The 19,211-nt window shown below is 35.0% G+C and overlaps 1 protein-coding gene across 1 annotated transcript in view; it reads right to left on the bottom strand.

The window, feature by feature from the left end:
• The window catches only part of LOC147410816 (putative hydrolase C777.06c), a 46,162-nt gene that overhangs the window by 13,081 nt on the left and 13,870 nt on the right, over nt 1–19,211 (bottom strand). Inside the window, exons 3-5 of the mRNA XM_086446683.1 lie at nt 10,010–10,137; nt 4,528–4,675; nt 4,322–4,427 (exon numbers count right to left, since the gene is read on the bottom strand). Coding sequence (XP_086302809.1) covers nt 4,322–4,427; nt 4,528–4,675; nt 10,010–10,137 — 382 coding nt within the window. The remainder of the gene's footprint in view (nt 1–4,321; nt 4,428–4,527; nt 4,676–10,009; nt 10,138–19,211) is intronic.

Raw genomic sequence — 19,211 nt, 5'->3', positions numbered from 1 at the left:
TTCTCGTTTTGCTTCAAGCAAGTTTAACTCTGCTACTATCTATTTATTGTTCTGGTCAATCTGAACCACTTTTGAATGTGATATAGGAAAATGATTTTCGATAGGTATCACTACTTCCATTCTATAAGCCATAACGAATGGAGATGACCCAATAGAAGTTCTAGTAGTTTTCCTATAAGCCAATAACACTCCATGCAACATTGTTGTCTACTTACCCTTTGCCTCTCCCAACTTTCTCTTTAGGATATTAATGAGTACCTTATTTGTAGCTTTAGCTTGGTCATTTCCCTATGGATACTGAGGTGAAAAGAATAATTGTGTTATCCCATGCTCCTTATAAAAATGACTTGATCAGCTCATCTGAGAACTGTTTCCCATTATTTGACACTATTGTATGAGGCAGACCAAACTGGCAAACTATGTTCTCCCAGATGAACTTCTATACTTCCTATTGGTAAATTTTGGATAAAGGAAGTGCTTCTGCCATTTAGTAAAGTAATCTGTTGCCACTAGAAAGAAGGTTAGATTTCCAGTGCTTTAGGCAATGGACTAACCAAATCTATCCCCTATTATGCAAAAGGCCATAGGCTGACTATTGAGTTGAGCTGAACAGCTGGTTGATGGATGATCCTCCTATATCTCTGGTAATTATCACAACGTTTGACATGCAGGATAAAATCTTTCTATAAATATGATCAAAAATACCCTTGAGAGAGTACTTTATTTGCTAACGACCTAGTACCTAAATGATTCCCATAGTCTCCTTCGTGGATTTCACTCAGTACTTCTTCTACCTCTTCCAGTGTTAGACAATGTAGAAATGGCCCACCCACAGATTTTTTTTACAATTGCCCATCTAAGAGGATATAACATTTTGCTCTATCCTTTACTCATTTTGCCTTCTTAAGGTCGTCAGGCAGCTGACCTGATTGGAGGAAGGTAATAATTAGATTCATCTATCCCCGATCCCTTATTGCTGCTACTAGATTGACTTGTTCAGGCTCGTTGATCGATGGTCTTTCTTGGAAATTGAGTGCAACTTTTCTCCTATCTTCTCTTACTAGCATCGAAGTTACATAGGCTAGTGCATCTGCATGTCTGTTATTTATTCTAGGTAAATGTTTTACCCTTATTTTCCCAACTTAAAGTTTGGTGGACATGATCTTCTCAAGGTAGAGTTGTATTCTGGGGTCTCGTGTCTTGAATGTTTCGTTCATATGGTTAATCACTAACTGTGATTTCCTTGACTCCTAATCCTGTTAATGTATTTAGACTTAGCAGCATTGCCTCGTACTCTGCTTCATTATTTGATTATTTGAACCCTAGTCTGACTGTCTTTTCGAGTTTGGTAGCGTCTGGGGTAAGTACCACTATAATTCCAAAGCCTTCCATGATTGAAGATCCATCCACATAAACCTTCTATCCCAGCTGGATGTTTGATTCTTCCCATTTCTTTATGTTTTCCAACTTTTCTATTTGCAAGTCTGCCTTTTCTTCTGTTGGGAAGTCAACTAAAATATCGACAACCACTTGTCCTTCAAAGATATCGTAGGCTTGTATTCTAGCCCAAACTTAGCAAATTGAACTACCTATTTTTCCATTCTGCTCAACCTTTTTGTCTTTCCCAATACTAATTTCAACGGGTACTCTGTGACTACATGAAAATAAGGTCTCAGTTGAAGAGTTGTGTAGACTAAGGCTAGACCAAACTTTTTAATTTTTGAGTACCTAGTTTTCACACATGTGAAAGTTTTACTAAGGAAATAGGCTGTTTTGCTACTGTCCCTACTCTGACCAAGATTGAGCTGCGCATTCTGAAAATGCAAAGTATAGTCTAAGCTCCTCCTTAGCTTCTGGCTTTGAAAGGATTGATGGTCCTCCTAAGTACTTCTTTAGCTTAGCAAAAATCCGGTCACATTCCTTTATTCATTTAAATTTTCTATTCTTCTACGACTAGTAGAAAGGTCTGCAATTGTCTGAAGATTTGGATATGAATCTATTCAGAGCTGCTACCTTTTAGCAAGCTTCTGGACCTGCTTATGGGTATTCAAAGAAGGCATCTCGAGTAGTGCTCTGATATGGTCTAGGTTAGCTTTTATCTTCCTTTTCGTAATCAAGTAACCTAAGAATTTTCTCAATGTCAACATGAAAGTACACTTTTTTGGGTTAAGCTTCATCTCAACCTTCCTCACTAGTGAAAATACTTCCTCCAGATCTGTGACGTGGTTTTCCTTTTTTTTTTATTCTTTACCAACAAATCGTCGATATAAACTTCCATAATTTTTCCTAACAAGTCTCTGAAAAGCTTTGTCACTAACATCTGGTCTGTTGCTCCTACATTTTTCAACCCGAAGGGCATGACTTTATAACAATAGAGTCCTTGTTCAGTGATGAAGGTCTTCTTCTTTTGATCTTCAATGCAAAGCTGAATATGATTGTAGCCATAATAGCAGTCTATAAAGGACAATCTCTAATGGCCTGATGTGGCATCTACTAACTGATCAATTATGGGGAGTGAGAAGTTATCCTTTGGGAAGGCTTTATTTAAGTTCGTAAAATCGATACACACCCTGACCTTCCCGTTCTTCTTCGATACTGCCACAATGTTGGCTATCCAGTTAGAAAATTGTACTTTCTTGATGAATCCTACTCTGATTAGCTTTTTTACCTTTTCATTTATCGCTTCCTTTAGGTGCGATGCTAACTTCCTTTGCTTCTACTTTACTTGCCTTATGCCTGACTCAACATTTAAGTGATGACAAATCACTTTAGGGCTGATTCCTAACATCTCCTCTATCGACCAAGTGAAGACATTCTTATTTCTCTTCAAACAATCTGTCAGATTTTCTAGTTCTTTTGGACTTAACTCTGCCCTTACTCCGATCTGCCTTTCTTCCCCTATATCAACCATTCTTACGTTTTCCAAGCACGAGGGTCCATTTTGCTTACCTCCCCCAATTGGAATTACTATTGTTGACCTTCTCTTTTTGTGCACTTCTCTTAACCCAAAATATACACTTGAGTTGTTATTTGGTCTCCCCTGATGTCCCACATCCCTTGTGATGTTGAAAACCTTGATAGTACATCGATGAGACAGCCCTCATCTCATGCATCTACCATCTCTAAAGAATGGCTTTACACGGTGAGCTTGCTTCATTAACCATAAACCTGGTTATTATGGTCATAAGTCTTGTCTGCATAGGCAAAACTATCTCTCCTTAGGGCTGGTTCGATCTTCCATCAAATCCAATCAAAAGAGCTCATGTTTGGGTTAATGTACTCCTGTTCAGCCCCATTTTCTAGAAAGCTGAGGCGTACAAGATGTTGATTAAGCTGTTGCTATCAATCAATACCCTCTTAAGAGTATTACCACCAGAGCATCATAATGTTACCTAATCATACCTTCCAAGTCCTTCTCAGTGAAGGCCACCGTTTGCTTGCCGTATGTTTTGCTCTACTCTATAGGTCCATTCCTAGTCGTGTAAATGTGTATGAAATGTTTTGCCCGTCGCATTTTTACTCTCTTATCGTTCTTGTTCTGTCTTGACTACTTAGGTTCCTACTTTAAGACAACATGAATCACTATAACCCTTCCATCCTGACCTTTCGTAGGAGTCTGCTTTCGCCTTTGACTCCCTTCTTGAGGATGGTCTGGCCTTTCTCTTCTCGTTATGTCTCCCAGTAAATCCTGCTCTGTTAATCTCTACAACAGGCTTCTCAGAGCTTGACATTTGTTGGTAGCATGAGCTCGAACCTTATGAAATGCGTAGTATCTCTCATCCTGCTTTATTTGATCTCATGGAAGTGACCCTGGCCATTCAAAATAGGGTTCATTTGTGATAAGGGGCAGGATCTCGCTAGGGGACATGATCTTTTTTTTTTGGAAGAAAGATGGGAGGCACTTGGAGAATGAAGGCTAAAACTATTTTTCTTTAATACTATTTTCTTTGCAACTCTAACTTGGGTGTTGGAGGATTATTGGCAAGTACCACACTGGTGCTTACAAAGGGACTTATGAGTTATTTCATATCAGTAGAATAGAGTTGATTAAGTTAAAACTTGATTCTACCTTTACAAGAAGGTATAAATATAATTTGAAGATAAATTAAAAGAAGGGTAATTAAATAATTTCAATATAAAGTTAAAAAAGGGTATTTTGGGCATAACCATTTTGGTAAAAAAAAAACTTATTTTGAAAATGGTAAATTATCATTTTCAGAATTAATTTGAATAGCGCATTGTTTTGATAAATTATCTTTAATGAAAAGTGTGAGTGTATGTGTAACAGAAAATAAAAAGACAAACTAAAAGAAAAACATACCATATTCAGTGCTTGGAGGGATTCGTGAAACATCCGAAATATATGCAACTTTAGATTTTTCACCGAAAAGAAAGCCCAAGCAAATATAATCCTCCCCATGCATCACCTACGTTGAGAAATAAGAAATCAAAAATCAAAAATCAGAAACAAGCAATGTAGGCAAAATAGTAGAGCATGAAGACCGAAGAGGGGATTGAGCAAGTAACTGGCAAAGGAACAAATTGTAGGCCTGACGAAACAAATGGTTTCTCACAGTCACTCTTGATTATTTTCCAGTCAAGTTGTGAAACCCGCCTCACTTCTTGGCCTTCTTTAAGCTTTTTCTGAACCAAATATGGAAATTTTTTTGCAACGCTGTTTCAAACATACAAGGTTTATGTCATGGAAAATATCACAATAGAGATAAACAACAACTAATGAGGTTGGACAAAACGGAAGGCTTTGAAACCCAACACAGTATAATATTCTAGTTGGCTACCACAGAAAATTACAAACAATTATCTATTCTTATTTTATGGGAAAGTGTTAAAGGACGATCGAATGTATTAGTTTTTGGGATTTCTTGAATTGATCTAAATCCTGGTAGAATTAACAAGACAACTCAGTTTTAGTAATTGAAATTTTCTACAAGTCATTCTTGTAGTTGCAAAACTTAGTGGTGTGTACACCCATGAGCATAGTATTAAATTTCTTCATATGGTTGTTTATTGAAGTTTCATGGTATACGAGTTTACTTTCATGCCTATGGTTTCGACGAAATTTCTTCATAATCTCCATTATGAAAAATTACTTAAAAACACTCCCTTACTTCTGGATTGTAACTTAACAGCCTAGTTAGTAAACATTTTCTTTCAAATGGTTCTCACCCTAACAAAAGTTTTGAAGGACCCAAAAACTTACCTGAGTTTTCAAACAATGATTGCGATCTATTACGGCGATCTGCGATGTTAAATGACGAAAAAGAATTATTTCCTCATAATTTTTTTATAGGCAAAGTAAGAAATTTTATTAATAAGAAAAGAGGAGAGAAGTGGACATGGTAGCCACCACTACAAGCAAGCTAAAGAAGAAAAACGAAAAGAACAACAAGGAATCCATATCCTCAACCCCCAAACAAAACAACCCATCTATACACAAAATCCTCAAATAAAGTTTCTCTAAATTCTGAAAAAAAGTGTGCTCCACGAAAACAAGAAACCCAATACTGAGAGAAACACTTATGTTAAGGAAGGCTCAATCCCTTTGAACGCCCTACAGTTCCGTTCCAACCAAATGGCCCAACAAACTGTAAAAGGGATTAGTGGGCAAAGAAATATTTTTCTTTGAAGAGGATAAGGATGTGATAGACCAATTTCAAACAGTACTTGTACAAATGTAGGGAAGCACTAGGAGATGCTGAATAAGGATAGGAAATGGGCCCAAACTTTTCTAGCAAAAGGACAATGAATAAGAACGTGGCTGACAGACTCCTCACAATATTTACACAGAAAATAGAAGTTGATAGAAATATTACCCCTTGTCCTCAGCTAGTTCAAAGTCAAGATTTTTCCAAGGGCCGTCGCTCATAGGAGAATAACTACCTTTGGACCCCAAAATGCATAACTAGGAAAAGAACAAGATGGGTTGAACACAATGGATTTGTATAAGCACTAATAGGGAAAGTCTTTTTCTCGAGACTAATTTGGAGCTTTTTCTTCAATAAGTTTGGATTGTTGGGGTGCTTTCCTGTTTCTATCATGGATTTGTTTCAATCCTAGTAAGAGTAGGAAAGCTCCTGCTTTGATGCTAAGAAAATGCTTTGAAGGCTTGTTTTGTTTGGAGTTTCTTGAGCGATTTGGAAGGAGCGAGATAGTAGGTGTTTTGAAGGCAATGGATTGGATGTCCTGGTCGTTTCTTTGTCAATCCTTTCTTGTTCCTTTTTTTTTTTGGTGTGAGGTGTTTAATGAGTTTAGGGAGTGTTCTTTGATGATTTTTTTGCTAGATAGGATTGGGTCTATTCTATTTCCTGTTCTTAGTTTTTTCCTTGTATCTTTTTAGTTGGTCATCTCAACCACTTTTTCAATAAATTTCATTACTCATAAATAAAAAGACTTTTTTCTTATTACCTCCCGCTCCCTTGTATCCACCAAGAAGCCATCTACCCAAACACTTGATTAGCTTCTAAGAAGACTTGCCACATCTTGGATCTCCCAATCACTTTCCTAAACCCGAGATCCCAAGATAATTGATCTCCAATAGGGACCAAGAATTCACTAATTGGTGCCTTTTTTTTTTCTTTTTCTAGAAAGAGTGTGTAAGCTTGGGAAACATGTTCTGATTGAGGAGATTCCATTTTAGCGATCTTCCCAAAATGTTATCATTTTCCCCTTCCCTACTTTGAAGATGATCCTCTTTCAAAATTCAACCACATTCTTATAGATTCCTTTCCAACACCGACATTCATGAGCACCTTGTATTAGTTTACTTTCCCATCCAAGTTGTCCACTCAATATTTTACATTTATAACATCTTTCCACAAACTATGACCCTTTTCCCTGAATCTCCACAACCACTTCCCTAATAAAGCCAAATTCATAGCCCCAACCTTTCTAATACCCAATTCACCATTCTTTTTTGAACTACGTATTTGACCACTTAACCAAATGAAATCTCCTCTTTCCTTCCCAATCGTTCCACACAAAAAAAAAAAAAAAAGAATTTTTGCATAAGCTTGTCAATCTCCAACTCAATATATTCCTAGGAATAGAAAATAGGGAAAAGAAGTAAATGGGGATACTGGAAATAGTACTTTCAAGAAAGCCACTTTTTAGCCTTGTGATAGACATCTTGACTTCCAAAACCCAATTCTTCTACCAATCTACTCAATGATTGGGTGCCAAATTTGCTTCCTATTGTAACTTTCTCCTAAAGGGTGGCCCAAATAAATTGAAGGAAAAGAATCCTCTTGACACCCTAATGATGCAGCAATAACTGACAAGTTAGTGGATGACCCCACCCCAAAAACTTGGCTTTTTCCAACATTTATCGATAAACTTAGATCATTTCAAAACACACTAGAACCTCCTAAAAAACCTTATTTGTTCAACTAAATCATCCATGAAAAAAATTGTATCTTCCGCAAAATACAAGTGGGAAATCATTGATCCCTCATTTATCTTGAAACGAATGATCCAACCATATTAAATAGCTCTAGACAACATCCTACTCAATGCCTCAGCCACCATAACAAAAAGGTAGGGAGACAAAGTGATGGGGACATCAGATCATCACCCTTTAAATATTACCATAGGAGAAGGAAGTCACAAGCTTCCTTGTGGATTGGTGATAGCTACGGAGAGGACTTGAAGACCTCATGTGCAAGATCTTTTGAAGACTCCACATTAGAGAGTGCATATGGATTGCATTTGGATTGATGAGTACTTGTTGGTTGAATTAGAATGACCAACACATGACCATAGTGTTAGAATACTCAACATTTATTTAATTTTTTATTTTGGATTCTTTTATGTTTTAGACTAATTTTTATGTTTTATTGACCTATGATCATAGTATAAATTCTTGGGGCTAGTTTAGTAACTTTAGGTTGTCTTTTATTTAAGCTTTTAAAATTTGAGATTTTAGGAGAGAGAAAATTAGATAATTTTTGTAATTTATCTTCTACTTAAGGGTAGCTTAGGTTTTTTCTCTTTAGGATATTACTTTTATTATTTAAGGACATCTTTATGTTATTTTATGGAGCTTTTTTAATACAATTTATAGAATTTCTGATTTTTCTATCTTAAATGTTGGGACATTCATCTTGCTGAGCAAGAATCATCTATCTCTTCTATTTTCTTCTTGGTTTGCAAGTATAATATAATTTTCTTCTTCTTTTCATCTTCTTTTCATCTTCTTTTCATAGTTTTCTGTTACTAAACCCTAGGTGAGCCCTTACAAATGCCTTTTTAAAGATCCTACATATACTATAAATTACTAAAACCCCTCCCAAAACTACCATGTTGTTACTTAGCCTAAACTAGTCCAAAAAATCCTTGTCTAGTCGACCTAAATCAACAACAAAATCATTCCTAATTAGTGTCCAATAATTTACAACAAGCTTAGACCAACCTAAAATCTTTATTTTTATTAATTTAATCTTATCCCAGCCCTATATCTAACCTTAGGAACCTTACTTATCTAGATCTTCTTAGATATTATTAGACTAATACCCTAGGCTAGTTGGAAGTTCTACCTTCCATAAGAACTTTCAAGATTGAGACTAACGAGACTTAAAACATTGTCTATAATTATTTATTAGCTATTTACTAGATTTTTCTTATTTCTTTGTGGTAGAATTTGGTAGCTTTTAATATCCATTGTCCTTGATATTTTTTTTCGTAACCTCAGAACCATCATTTTAGCTAGTTCATAGTCCTGCATCACAAAGAGCTCCTGAAAAAATATGCTTTGATGTATTTTGTTATTATTATGTATGCATTTCATGTATTTCGTGCATATTTATCTAGTAGCGAGCTCATCGCTTACTAATTTTTCAAGTGACTAACTCGTTGCTTCTTGATCTTTTAACAAAAAAACTCTCCACTGGATAGATCGTCATGAAATACCAAAAACTCTATATATATTATTAGCGAAACAAATATTAGAATCACAACTTATGCTCAGATAGGAGATCTACCATAGAGTTATACATTCTTGGGGTGGTAATCTTGTGACATAGAAAGTAAGATATAAACAATTGTTGGCAAGTCTAGTATTGAAACTAAGGATAAAATTATGTCATATATGCCCAGTGAGCTAACCTAGAGAAACACTTTATTTAGGAAATATGATTTATAGTAAAAATACCTATTAGTCTCTTTTGTGATAACCATGCATTCATACACATGGCTTCTAATCCAGGGTTTCACGAGAAGATGAAACATGTTGAAATTGATTACCACTTTACTTGTGACAAAATCCCAAGTAATGAGATGGCCATTCCCTATGTAAAATTTGAAAGATCAACTTGTTGATTTGTTTACTAAGTCATTGGTTATAATAACGTGGATTATATTTGTAACAAGTTAGGATTATATAATACATATTCTTTAGTTTGACGGGAAATGAAAGAGTAATAAGTTATGATTAGTAATGGTAGGAGTCAGTTTCAACTCATCCTTTATCTTCTCCACAATCTACTCTTTAGAACATTGGGGAAATCCAATGAGTTGGCAAAATAAAAAAAGAGAGGATGAAATAGGAAGGAAGAGGTAGAGATGGGGATTAGAAAATAAAAAATTTGACTAATATCATTTTCAAAGAAAAATTTGAGCTTAGAACTTGGTGTATCAACAAACAAATAGAGAGATAAATGAAGTTTGGAGTATCAACAAAAAATTTAAGCTAAGCATGATGTTCGGAGCTTAATGTTAGAACAAGCACATGTTATAAAACCCACAGAGTGGAGCTTATGCTCTACATAAATGAAGATTAACCAAACATTGATCCCCTCCCCCTTGGGTGCCTTTTATAGGATTAAAACAATATATTCTTCCTACCAAAATAGAAAACAGAAAATAATAATTGTTAATCTCAATCATACTTTTACTCAAAATAGGCGACTTCACTAATTTGTGATCAAGAAAAGAAATGAAACCTATGCAAAATGGTTGAGAAAAGTACATGTCTATCAATCTGGCAAAGAAGTACCTGTCCATTGCAAATTGTGTGAGGAAAATGGGAGTGGGATTGATATCATTTGTGGGACTATATGGTTGTACTGCACGTAAATCATCAAGACCAAGAACTGCATCAGCATGTTCATGTGTCAAAATTATCTGCAAATATGATAGAAAAATAAGCCCTCAACTGGTGGGTTTCCACTTACCATGAAAAGTAGTTGATATTTTATTGATTGAAAATAGATAAGCTAAATATTATAATTTGTAAACACAAGGACCAATATGACCTGATCTGTATATTCCTACCAAAAGTGCAAGGCAGACATCCCTAAAAGCAACCTTAAATGTCCCTTCATTTCGTCTTCTTTATATTTGATTTAAGGACTATAAAATAAATAAGCATGGGTACAACTTCTAGCTTTGAAATGTTTTTGATCTCCGGTACTCTGTTAGGTTTGTTGATGATCATTAAGATATACTTAGATTTACCATCCAGGGATGATATGTACCATATTTTCATAGAATTCTACAAAATGATCTACTCAATTTGGGAAAAGCATAAACGTTATTCGATATGACCAAGGTGTAAGGTCTATGTAGGGGTTAAAAGAATATATTGTTGAGAATGATATCAAACACCAAAATTCATGTATATAGCCCCCGACATAGACAATAGAATGGGGTGGTGGAACGAAAAAAATTGATACCAATTAGAAATTATAGATCTCCTTTTAGGTACCAATGTTAAAAATTATTGGTCTGATGTTGTTATTAATGATGCCTAACTTATTAGCCGAATGCCTTCTTATGTTCTAAATTTCAAAATCCTACACTAGATTCAGATACCAAATCAATCTCCTTTTTGGTGCCTCCAAAAGCATTACAGTGCATATGTTGCGTTCATATTGTGGAACCACATCGTACGAAGTTGGTTCCCAAGGCACTTAATTGCATTTTTCTGGGTTACCTTCTCAAAAGGGTATAATCTTTTTTTTCTTTCTTTTGAAATAGGATGTAAGACCGTGAATGTTACCTTAGGATGATAAATCTGAGATCTGACTGAATTAACATAAGCAATGCAAATATAAATCATTAGCTCATACATTCATGGATATGCAAGAGAATCCAAGCGATAATCAAAATAGTCTTAAGGTTTGTCACAATCTCATAGTAATAGCTATTCAAGTACTAACAATAGGTTCCAATGGAAGACAAGTCTTTCTCTAGCCTAGGATTTTAGTTAGATGTTCAAAACAAATTTTTAGGCTCAATTTTAATGTAAAAATAACCAAATAAGTGGTGTTGATTTATGGGGCTGCAAGTTCACAACATTTGGAGAAATTATAGACTAAAAAAAAGGAAAGCGATTAGGGTTTTGGGTGTTAAGGAATGATGTGATTCGAGTAGGAAATGATTAGGTAGGATTTTTATGGGTATTAGGGTTAGGTGTCAATGAAGAAAAGAATATCGATGTGGTTTTGGTTTATAGAATGGATTGGGTAGGGTTTATGAATGTTTTAGAGGTTCAAAATAGAAATTTAATAACGAAAGTGAGAAAAAATATGTTAAGAAAAAAAATCCACCTTGATTGAGAAATTAATAGAGAAAACAAATGTTACCTTGCACTTAGTCCAAAATGGTCTCACACCATACCATTAATGCGAATATCAAAACTTCAATCTTACTATCGCTTCGGTCAGGTTCATAGATTTCTTTATTACTTATCTTGAGTTTAAGTGTATGGACTTTCATCACATTTGCTTCATTATCCCTATGCGAGCACTCCAATTTAAAGTGTCAAAGAAGATTGCACTTGGAACACAAGTTTTGTTGTTTGAATTCATGCCATGGATCAACGTAATTTTGACAACATATTTTTTAGCTCCTCTGAGAACTATTGGAAATAATCTAGTTATTTTAGCTCTAGTTGTTATCATTTTTTATTTAGCTTTTATTTATTTTTGGTATGTAAGGATACTTTTGTCTTTTTATTTTTTACTAATATAAATTCCTGTTAAGCTCTTACATAGAGACTTGACAATTATCTTTTTACAATTCTTCTTGGTATCAAAGCCTGGAAGACCCATCGATATCTTTTGGGTTCCCTTATTTGGTTCATGGGATCTTGAAGTCTCCTCTTTCCCTTTTTTTTCTTCTCCCCCCCTCCATCAACAACCTTAGATTTTTTAGACCTAATAATCTAGATGGAACTTCGTTAGAAGGTATTCACTTTGGGGTTTTTTTTTCTCATCTTCTCTCAATCGTATGTAGCGATAGGGATTCTATAAAAAATTTCACATGCTGCGATAAATTTTTTTTGCGTCGTGCTTTTACTTTACGATAGGGTTTCAATGTTTCAATGTATTGAGTTGAGATTTTTTACCCACATTAGGGTTTCTACCTACGAATGGCTTGTAGGAGTGCTACCTGCTACTTGCAATAAGTTTCTATGGGTTGGGGTTACCTGCGACAACATCATATTTGTTCTTTGAGAGTTATGATAAGTCTGTGGGACCTTATTAAGGCTTGCGACAACATCATATCTATTCTTTGAGAGTTACAATTGGTCTATGGAACCTTGTGAAGGGTTGCGACAGTAATAGGGCTGCTTGTGAGGGCTTGTGACACTGTGCGATAGACCTACGAGGGCTTGCAAAACTCTGTGACAAACTCATGAGGACTTGCAACATTTTTGGTTACTTAAGATAGTAAAATATCTATTTTTTGAAAGTTAAAAAAGGTTTATTAGACCTTGTGAAGATCAATGACTGTAGTATAATTACTTTGGATTGCTTGTGATAGGTCTGTGGAATCTTGTGAGGGGTTACGACAGTAGTAAGACTACTTGTGAGGGCTAACAACATTGTGCGATAGGCTTGTGAGGGTTTGCGACAGTTATTGGACCTTGTGAAAATGTGCGATTGTAGTAGAACTGTTGTGGACTATTTACGATAGGTCTGTAGGGCCTTATAAAGGGTTGCGACAGTAGTAGGGTTGCTTGTGAGGGTTTACGAGACTTTGCGACAAGCTTGTGAGGGCTAGCGATAGACTTGTTGATCTACGACAGTAGTAGAATTGCTGTAGATTCCTGTTTCCATTGCTAAGAGATCTGTGACAGCACTGCTACTTCTTCTACCTGTGATTTCTTCCACCTCAGATTAATATTATGTGAGATTTCCCTTCGATCCAAAATTTTATTATTTATAATATGCTATGACAACAAATCACGAGACCAAGGATTCCAACATAACTTTTTGGGCAAATTCCTCAATCCAGCGTATAACTAATACCTTACTAGATGGTTAGAATTGTTAGTCCTGATCTTGGTCTGTGTGATTTTATTTGGGTAGAAGAAGTAAATTTGGATGGCTTTTGGGAACTGTTACTAAACCACCCCTCATTGATCCCAAATTTGAACAATGAAAGATCGATAACTGCACTATTCTTAGATGACTATTTAATTCAATGGAGCAGTGGATCTATACAATATTTATGTATCATGAAATTATTTTGTCTTTGTGTTTATCCTTCACTAAGATATATGCTCACGTTAGGAAGGACTTTAGGATTTATGAGCTTTACCGAGACATTGCCCAGGCTACCCAAGGAACACAGAGTGTAATTGATTATTTTGGGTTCCTCCATACGCATTGGGAAGAGCTTTCTCATTATGAGTCTATGACTGAACTATCCGTAGAAGTAGCCAAATTTGTGGTAAGAGGATTACTTGACAGCAGATATATCAATTTCTCATGGGTTTACGTCTCGAGTTTGAAATACTTTGGACCCAGATCCTTAATGCCACTCTTTTACCTTCTTTATTTGAGATATTTGTGACCATTGACAGTGATGAGTGTCGTCATCGTATTATTCTTTCTCAAACTCAGGCACTTGATATTCTCTCTGCTTCCACTATAGATCAGATGGCTCTAACAGCTAATTCGAGTTTCTCCAACATTTGGATCCTAGGACCAGGAAGTCGTGGTCGTGGTAAAGGGAATAGCCTTACTTGCAGTCATTATAGAAAAACTGGTCATGAGAAAACCCGCTGCTTTTAGCTCTATCCGTATTTGATACCATGATTTTCTTCCACTTTATTTTTGAGACAGTCTGTTCTTCGTGGTGTTACAGTAGTCATCATCATCCATTCCTGTCACTAATCATCATTCCTCACCTGGCACAATTGATTTGCAATGGCTATAGACTTAGATTGTTATTATTGTTCGGGATCAGATCTATGCTCACACCTACCCATCAACGATGGCCTCAGTTACTATGCCTCCAAATATATCATCTCATTTCCATGTCACTCAGTTTGGCTCTGCTCCACTGACATGGGTTATTGATTCTGGTGCCTTTGATCACATGACTGATGAGTCTAGTCATTTTACCTCTTCTACTTTTCCTACCATTCATTGGAAGATTCGTCTTGCTGATGGATCTCTTACACCTATCCACAACAACGGTACCATCCCCTTATCTTCTAAGATTTCACTAGATTCTGTGCTTCATGTCCCTCATCTATATCTTAATCTCATGTCTGTGAGTAGTATTATTAGATCACTAAATTGCCCAGTTACTTTTTTTTTCCTACTTATTGCATTTTTTAGGACTTGACTACGATGAGGATTTTTAGTAAAGGGTATGAGAGGGATGGATTATACTTATTTGGATCTAAATTTACTACTGTTCCGACTTTTGTGCTTCATTCCTCTGGGAATCATACATTTTCTTCTCATACTATAGATTTATGGCATGCTTGCTTAGGACATGCCAATTTTTAGCACTTATGTCATTTATTTCCTATTTTAAACACTGCTTATAGTAGACACAAATTTCGGTGCTCTATGTGTGAACTTTCTAAATACACACATACTTCTTATATTCCTTGTATGCATCAAGGTAATAAAATATTTGATTTAATTCATTCTGATGTATGGGGGCATTCTTCTATTACCGCTTTTAATGGTCAAAGATATTATTACATTTCTTGATAACTATTCTTGTTGTAGTTGGGTTTATCTGACGCGATCTCATTCTGAGGTACTTTCTATTTTTGTTAATTTTTTAGAAATGATTCAAACTTAGTATAATATTACTATTAAATCTTTTCGAACTAATAATTGGGGGGGGGGGAATATATATCTGATGGGATTCACTATCATTTTCATAAGCATGATATGCTTCACCAGTGACTTGTCCTTATACTTTTTAACAGAATGGGGGAGGGGCAGAACGTAAGATTCGTCATCTCATGAATGTTGTTCAATGTCTTTTCTGAGGAATGCATGTTCCTAAGGTATATTGGAATATGACAATCCTCATTGCAACTTATCTTATTAACTACATCCTTAGTTGAACCTTAGAGGGACAAATGCCTCTTTACGTTCTTCAACCTAATAGTATACTTTTTTTCATTTCACCTCGGATATTTGGGTGCACGTGTTTTATTCAAGATAGGGCACCCAATAGTACCAAATTGGATGACAAATCCATTCGATGCATTTTCTTGGGTTACTCCTTTATGTCCAAAAGGTATCGGTGTTATGATCCAATTTCTTGTCGTGTCATACACTTTCTTGATGTTATTTTCTTTGAAAATATTCCATACTCTCATGCCACATCTACTTTGCAGGACTATCTTACTTTGCAAGATTCATTTCTTATAGAGCTGTCATCTCCCATTTTCCTCCATCTTCGCCAACGCTTAAGGTCTACTTTTGTCACCCTCGCTTCTTATACCCTTGCTAACCTCCTCCTTGGATTCATATATCTCATCTCCTACCTTTACACATATACCTATTTTTATCCCCTATATTTTTGATTCTCACTTATCTATTGCTCTTCGCAAAGATAAGCGAGGGTGTGTTATTGATCATCCTATTGCTCAATTTATTTCCTATGAGAGTCCCTCTGTCTGTATTGGAGGCTTTGCAAACCCTCAGTGGACTAAAGCTATGACTGTTGAGATGGATGCTTTGCAGAAAATAATATTTGGGAGCTTGTCACTTTCCCATCTAGGGAGCGAACTGTTGGTTGTAAATGGGTCTTCATAGTGAAATACCTTGTCGATGGTACTATTGATCGGTATAAGGTTTGCTTAGTTGCTAAGGGGTTTACACAGACTCTAGGAAAAGATTTTGGTGCCACATTTACTTTTGTTGCCAAATTCTTTACTATTCGATTTTTTGTCTTTCTAGCTGCATGTAACTCTTGGCCACTTCACCAACTTAATGTGAAGAACACCTTTTTAAATGGCAATTTGATTGAAGTTATTTATATGGACCTTCCTTCAGGATTTTATTTTCAGGGGGAGTATTCTGGAAATGTATGTTGTCTTCTTAAATATCTATATGGCCTGAAGTAGTCTCCGAGAGCCTGGTTTCAATAGTTTTCTAAGGTTATTTTATTTATGGAATTTTCTAAATGTCACTCAGATTATACTTACTTTTTTAATCGAAGAGTGGATGGTCGTTGCACATTGTTTTGGTCTATGTGGATGACATTATTGTGACTGGGGATGATGCATAGTGGATTGACAAAGTTAAGGTGTTATTAGATCTTATTTTTTAGGTTAAGGATTTGGGTCTACTCAAGTACTTCTTGGGGATAGAAGTGGTCATCGTGGTATTTTGCTCTCTCAGCGTAAATATATATTGGATCTTTTTCAAGACACTGGGATACTTGGCTGTCATCCTACTTTCTTACTTATGAATCAGAATCATCATTTTAATGCTGACTCTGGTGATATTTTATCAGATCCTTTGTTTTATCAGAGACTTGTAAGCAGTTTGATTTATCTGAATAATACTAGACCAGACTTGTCCTTTACAGTTAGTATGGTCAGTAAATTCATGCATACTTTGCGTACTTCTTACCTTGATGTCGTTTATCGTATCCTTCGTTACCTGAAGTTGTGTCTTGGTCTTGGGTTTTTCTACTCTTCCACTACTTAATCGTATTTTTCTTATTTTACAGATGTTAATTATATTGGTTCTTTCATAGATAAGAGATTTACCTCTGGTTTCTGTACTTTTTATGGTGATAACCTTATCTTGTGGAAAAATAAGAAACAAAATATGGTTTCTTGCTCTTTTGTTGAAGTTGAGTATCGTGCTGTGACTCTTGGTACATGTAAGTTAACTTGGCTTCGTTCTTTGCAGGCAGAGTTGGGATTTCTTGTCTTAGGTTCTTCTACTTTCTATGACAACAAGTCTGCTATTATGTTGGCTTTTGACTTAGTCCTTCATGAAATAACTAAGCATATTGAGGTTGATATTCACTTTCTCATGGAGAAAGTTTGATCTGGTGATCTTCAGACAGTCTTTGTACCTTCTTCAGATCAGCTTGTCGACATGCTTACGAAGTCTGTTAGTCCGTCTATTATTAATTCTCATCTTGTCAAGCTGGGTTTAGTTGATATATTTGAACCAGCTTGAGGGGGAGTATTGAAAATAATCTAGTTATTTTAGCTTTAGTTGTTATTTAGATGTAATTTTTTATTTAGCTTTTATTTATTTCTGGTTTGTAAGGGCACTTTTGTCTTTTTACTTTTTTACTAATATAAATTCCTACCAAGCTTTCACATTGAGACTTGATAATTATCTTTCTACAATTCTTCTAGAACATCTCTGAGTCCATCTCCCATCAACGCGATCTATTATTTTATGTTGCTTGAACCTAGGCTTTGATATCAATTTGATGCAAGACGATGATGGAATATAAGAAAGTGGAATTTGATTTAAGATTGGGTTAATGATTTGGGCTAGGATAGGGTAAATTCAAAATTAAAATATTTTTTTTCACAATTACGACGGAATAGATGAAAAAGGTTAAATGTTAAGGGTAAAATGAAATGGGTTAAAGATTTGAGGTTTAGAGGTTTTAAGAATCAAGAAAAGGAAGGGGTTTCAAGAATCAAGAAAATAAAAAAACAAAGGATTAAAAGAAATTCAAGAAAAGATGATTCTTGATATATTCAAGATTTCAAGAAAGTTAAGAAAAATAAAAGAATAAAAAAAAGATTAAAAGAAGAAAGAGAAAGGGATATAAATATAGAATCTTAGAATCACACCAAAAATGGTGGAGAACTCACTTCACTCCATCAAAGAAACTCATTTTTTATTCATCAAAATCTTCATTGTTCATTAATAAAAAAATCCTAATACAATTTATATAAAGAAAATAAATTTAAGAGTCCTAATCAAACTAAAATACTAAATAAATAAACCTAATTTTAGTAATTTTTTATTTAAGTTTATTAGGGTTTGAAAATTAGGAGAGAGAAACTTATGAAAATTAGATTTATTTATTTGGCATTTTAGTTTGATTAGGACTCTTAGATTTATTTTCTTCATATAGATTGTATTATGGTTCTTTTTATTAATGAACAATAAAGGTTTTGATGAATAAAGCAGGAGTTTCTTTGATGGAATGAAGTGAGTTCAACATTTGTGGTGTGATTTCAAGATTATATCTTTTTATCTATTTTTCTTTCTTTTTCTAATCTTTATTTTCTTTTTATTCTTTTATTTTTCTTGATTTTCTTGAAATCTTGAAATCTTGAATCCATCAAGAATCTTCTTTTTTTTTAATCATTTGTTCTTGATTTTCTTGATTCTTGAAACCTACAAATCCCAAATCTTTAACTCATTTTATTTTACCCTTAACTTTTAACCATTTCATCTATCTCGTTATAGTTGCAATTTTTTTTTACTCTTGGGTTTGCCCTATCCTAGCCCAAATCCTTAAGTTGGTGTTTGATAACGCTTTTAAAAGTGCTTTTAATCGTGTTTGAATTGTAAATCTGCATTTTCATCGATAATCACCATCTGATTAAAAAAGTTGCGTTAAAAATTTACATTTTTAAACACAAATATGAAAAGCTGTGTAGAGTTGTTTTTATTTGTGTTTGCAGGAGAAGCAAACACTGAAAAATGATTCAACTAAAAATATCGTTATGCCCCCGATCTCATTTCTTCTCTTCTTTTCTTTTCTGTCGATAAAACCTCACACAACTCTCTTTTTCTCACAACTCTCTCTTGCACAAATCTCTCTCTCTTCTTCTCTTTTTTTCTTTTCTGTTGACAAAAGCTCGAACAACTCTCTCTTTCTTTCTCTCTTTTCATCTCGACAACACCTCACACAGCATGCAATTGTCCTAGACAGAGCGTTACACAACATGCAACTGTTCTCGATAGATCCTCACAAAACCCTAACCTCGAACGGTG

The sequence above is a fragment of the Akebia trifoliata genome, chromosome 1 (assembly GCF_017979445.1).
Source record: "Akebia trifoliata isolate Shusen 1 chromosome 1, ASM1797944v1, whole genome shotgun sequence".
Lineage (NCBI taxonomy): Eukaryota > Viridiplantae > Streptophyta > Magnoliopsida > Ranunculales > Lardizabalaceae > Akebia > Akebia trifoliata.
Note: the sequence above shows the minus strand (reverse complement) of the source record. Positions and strands in the feature narration are given on the sequence as shown.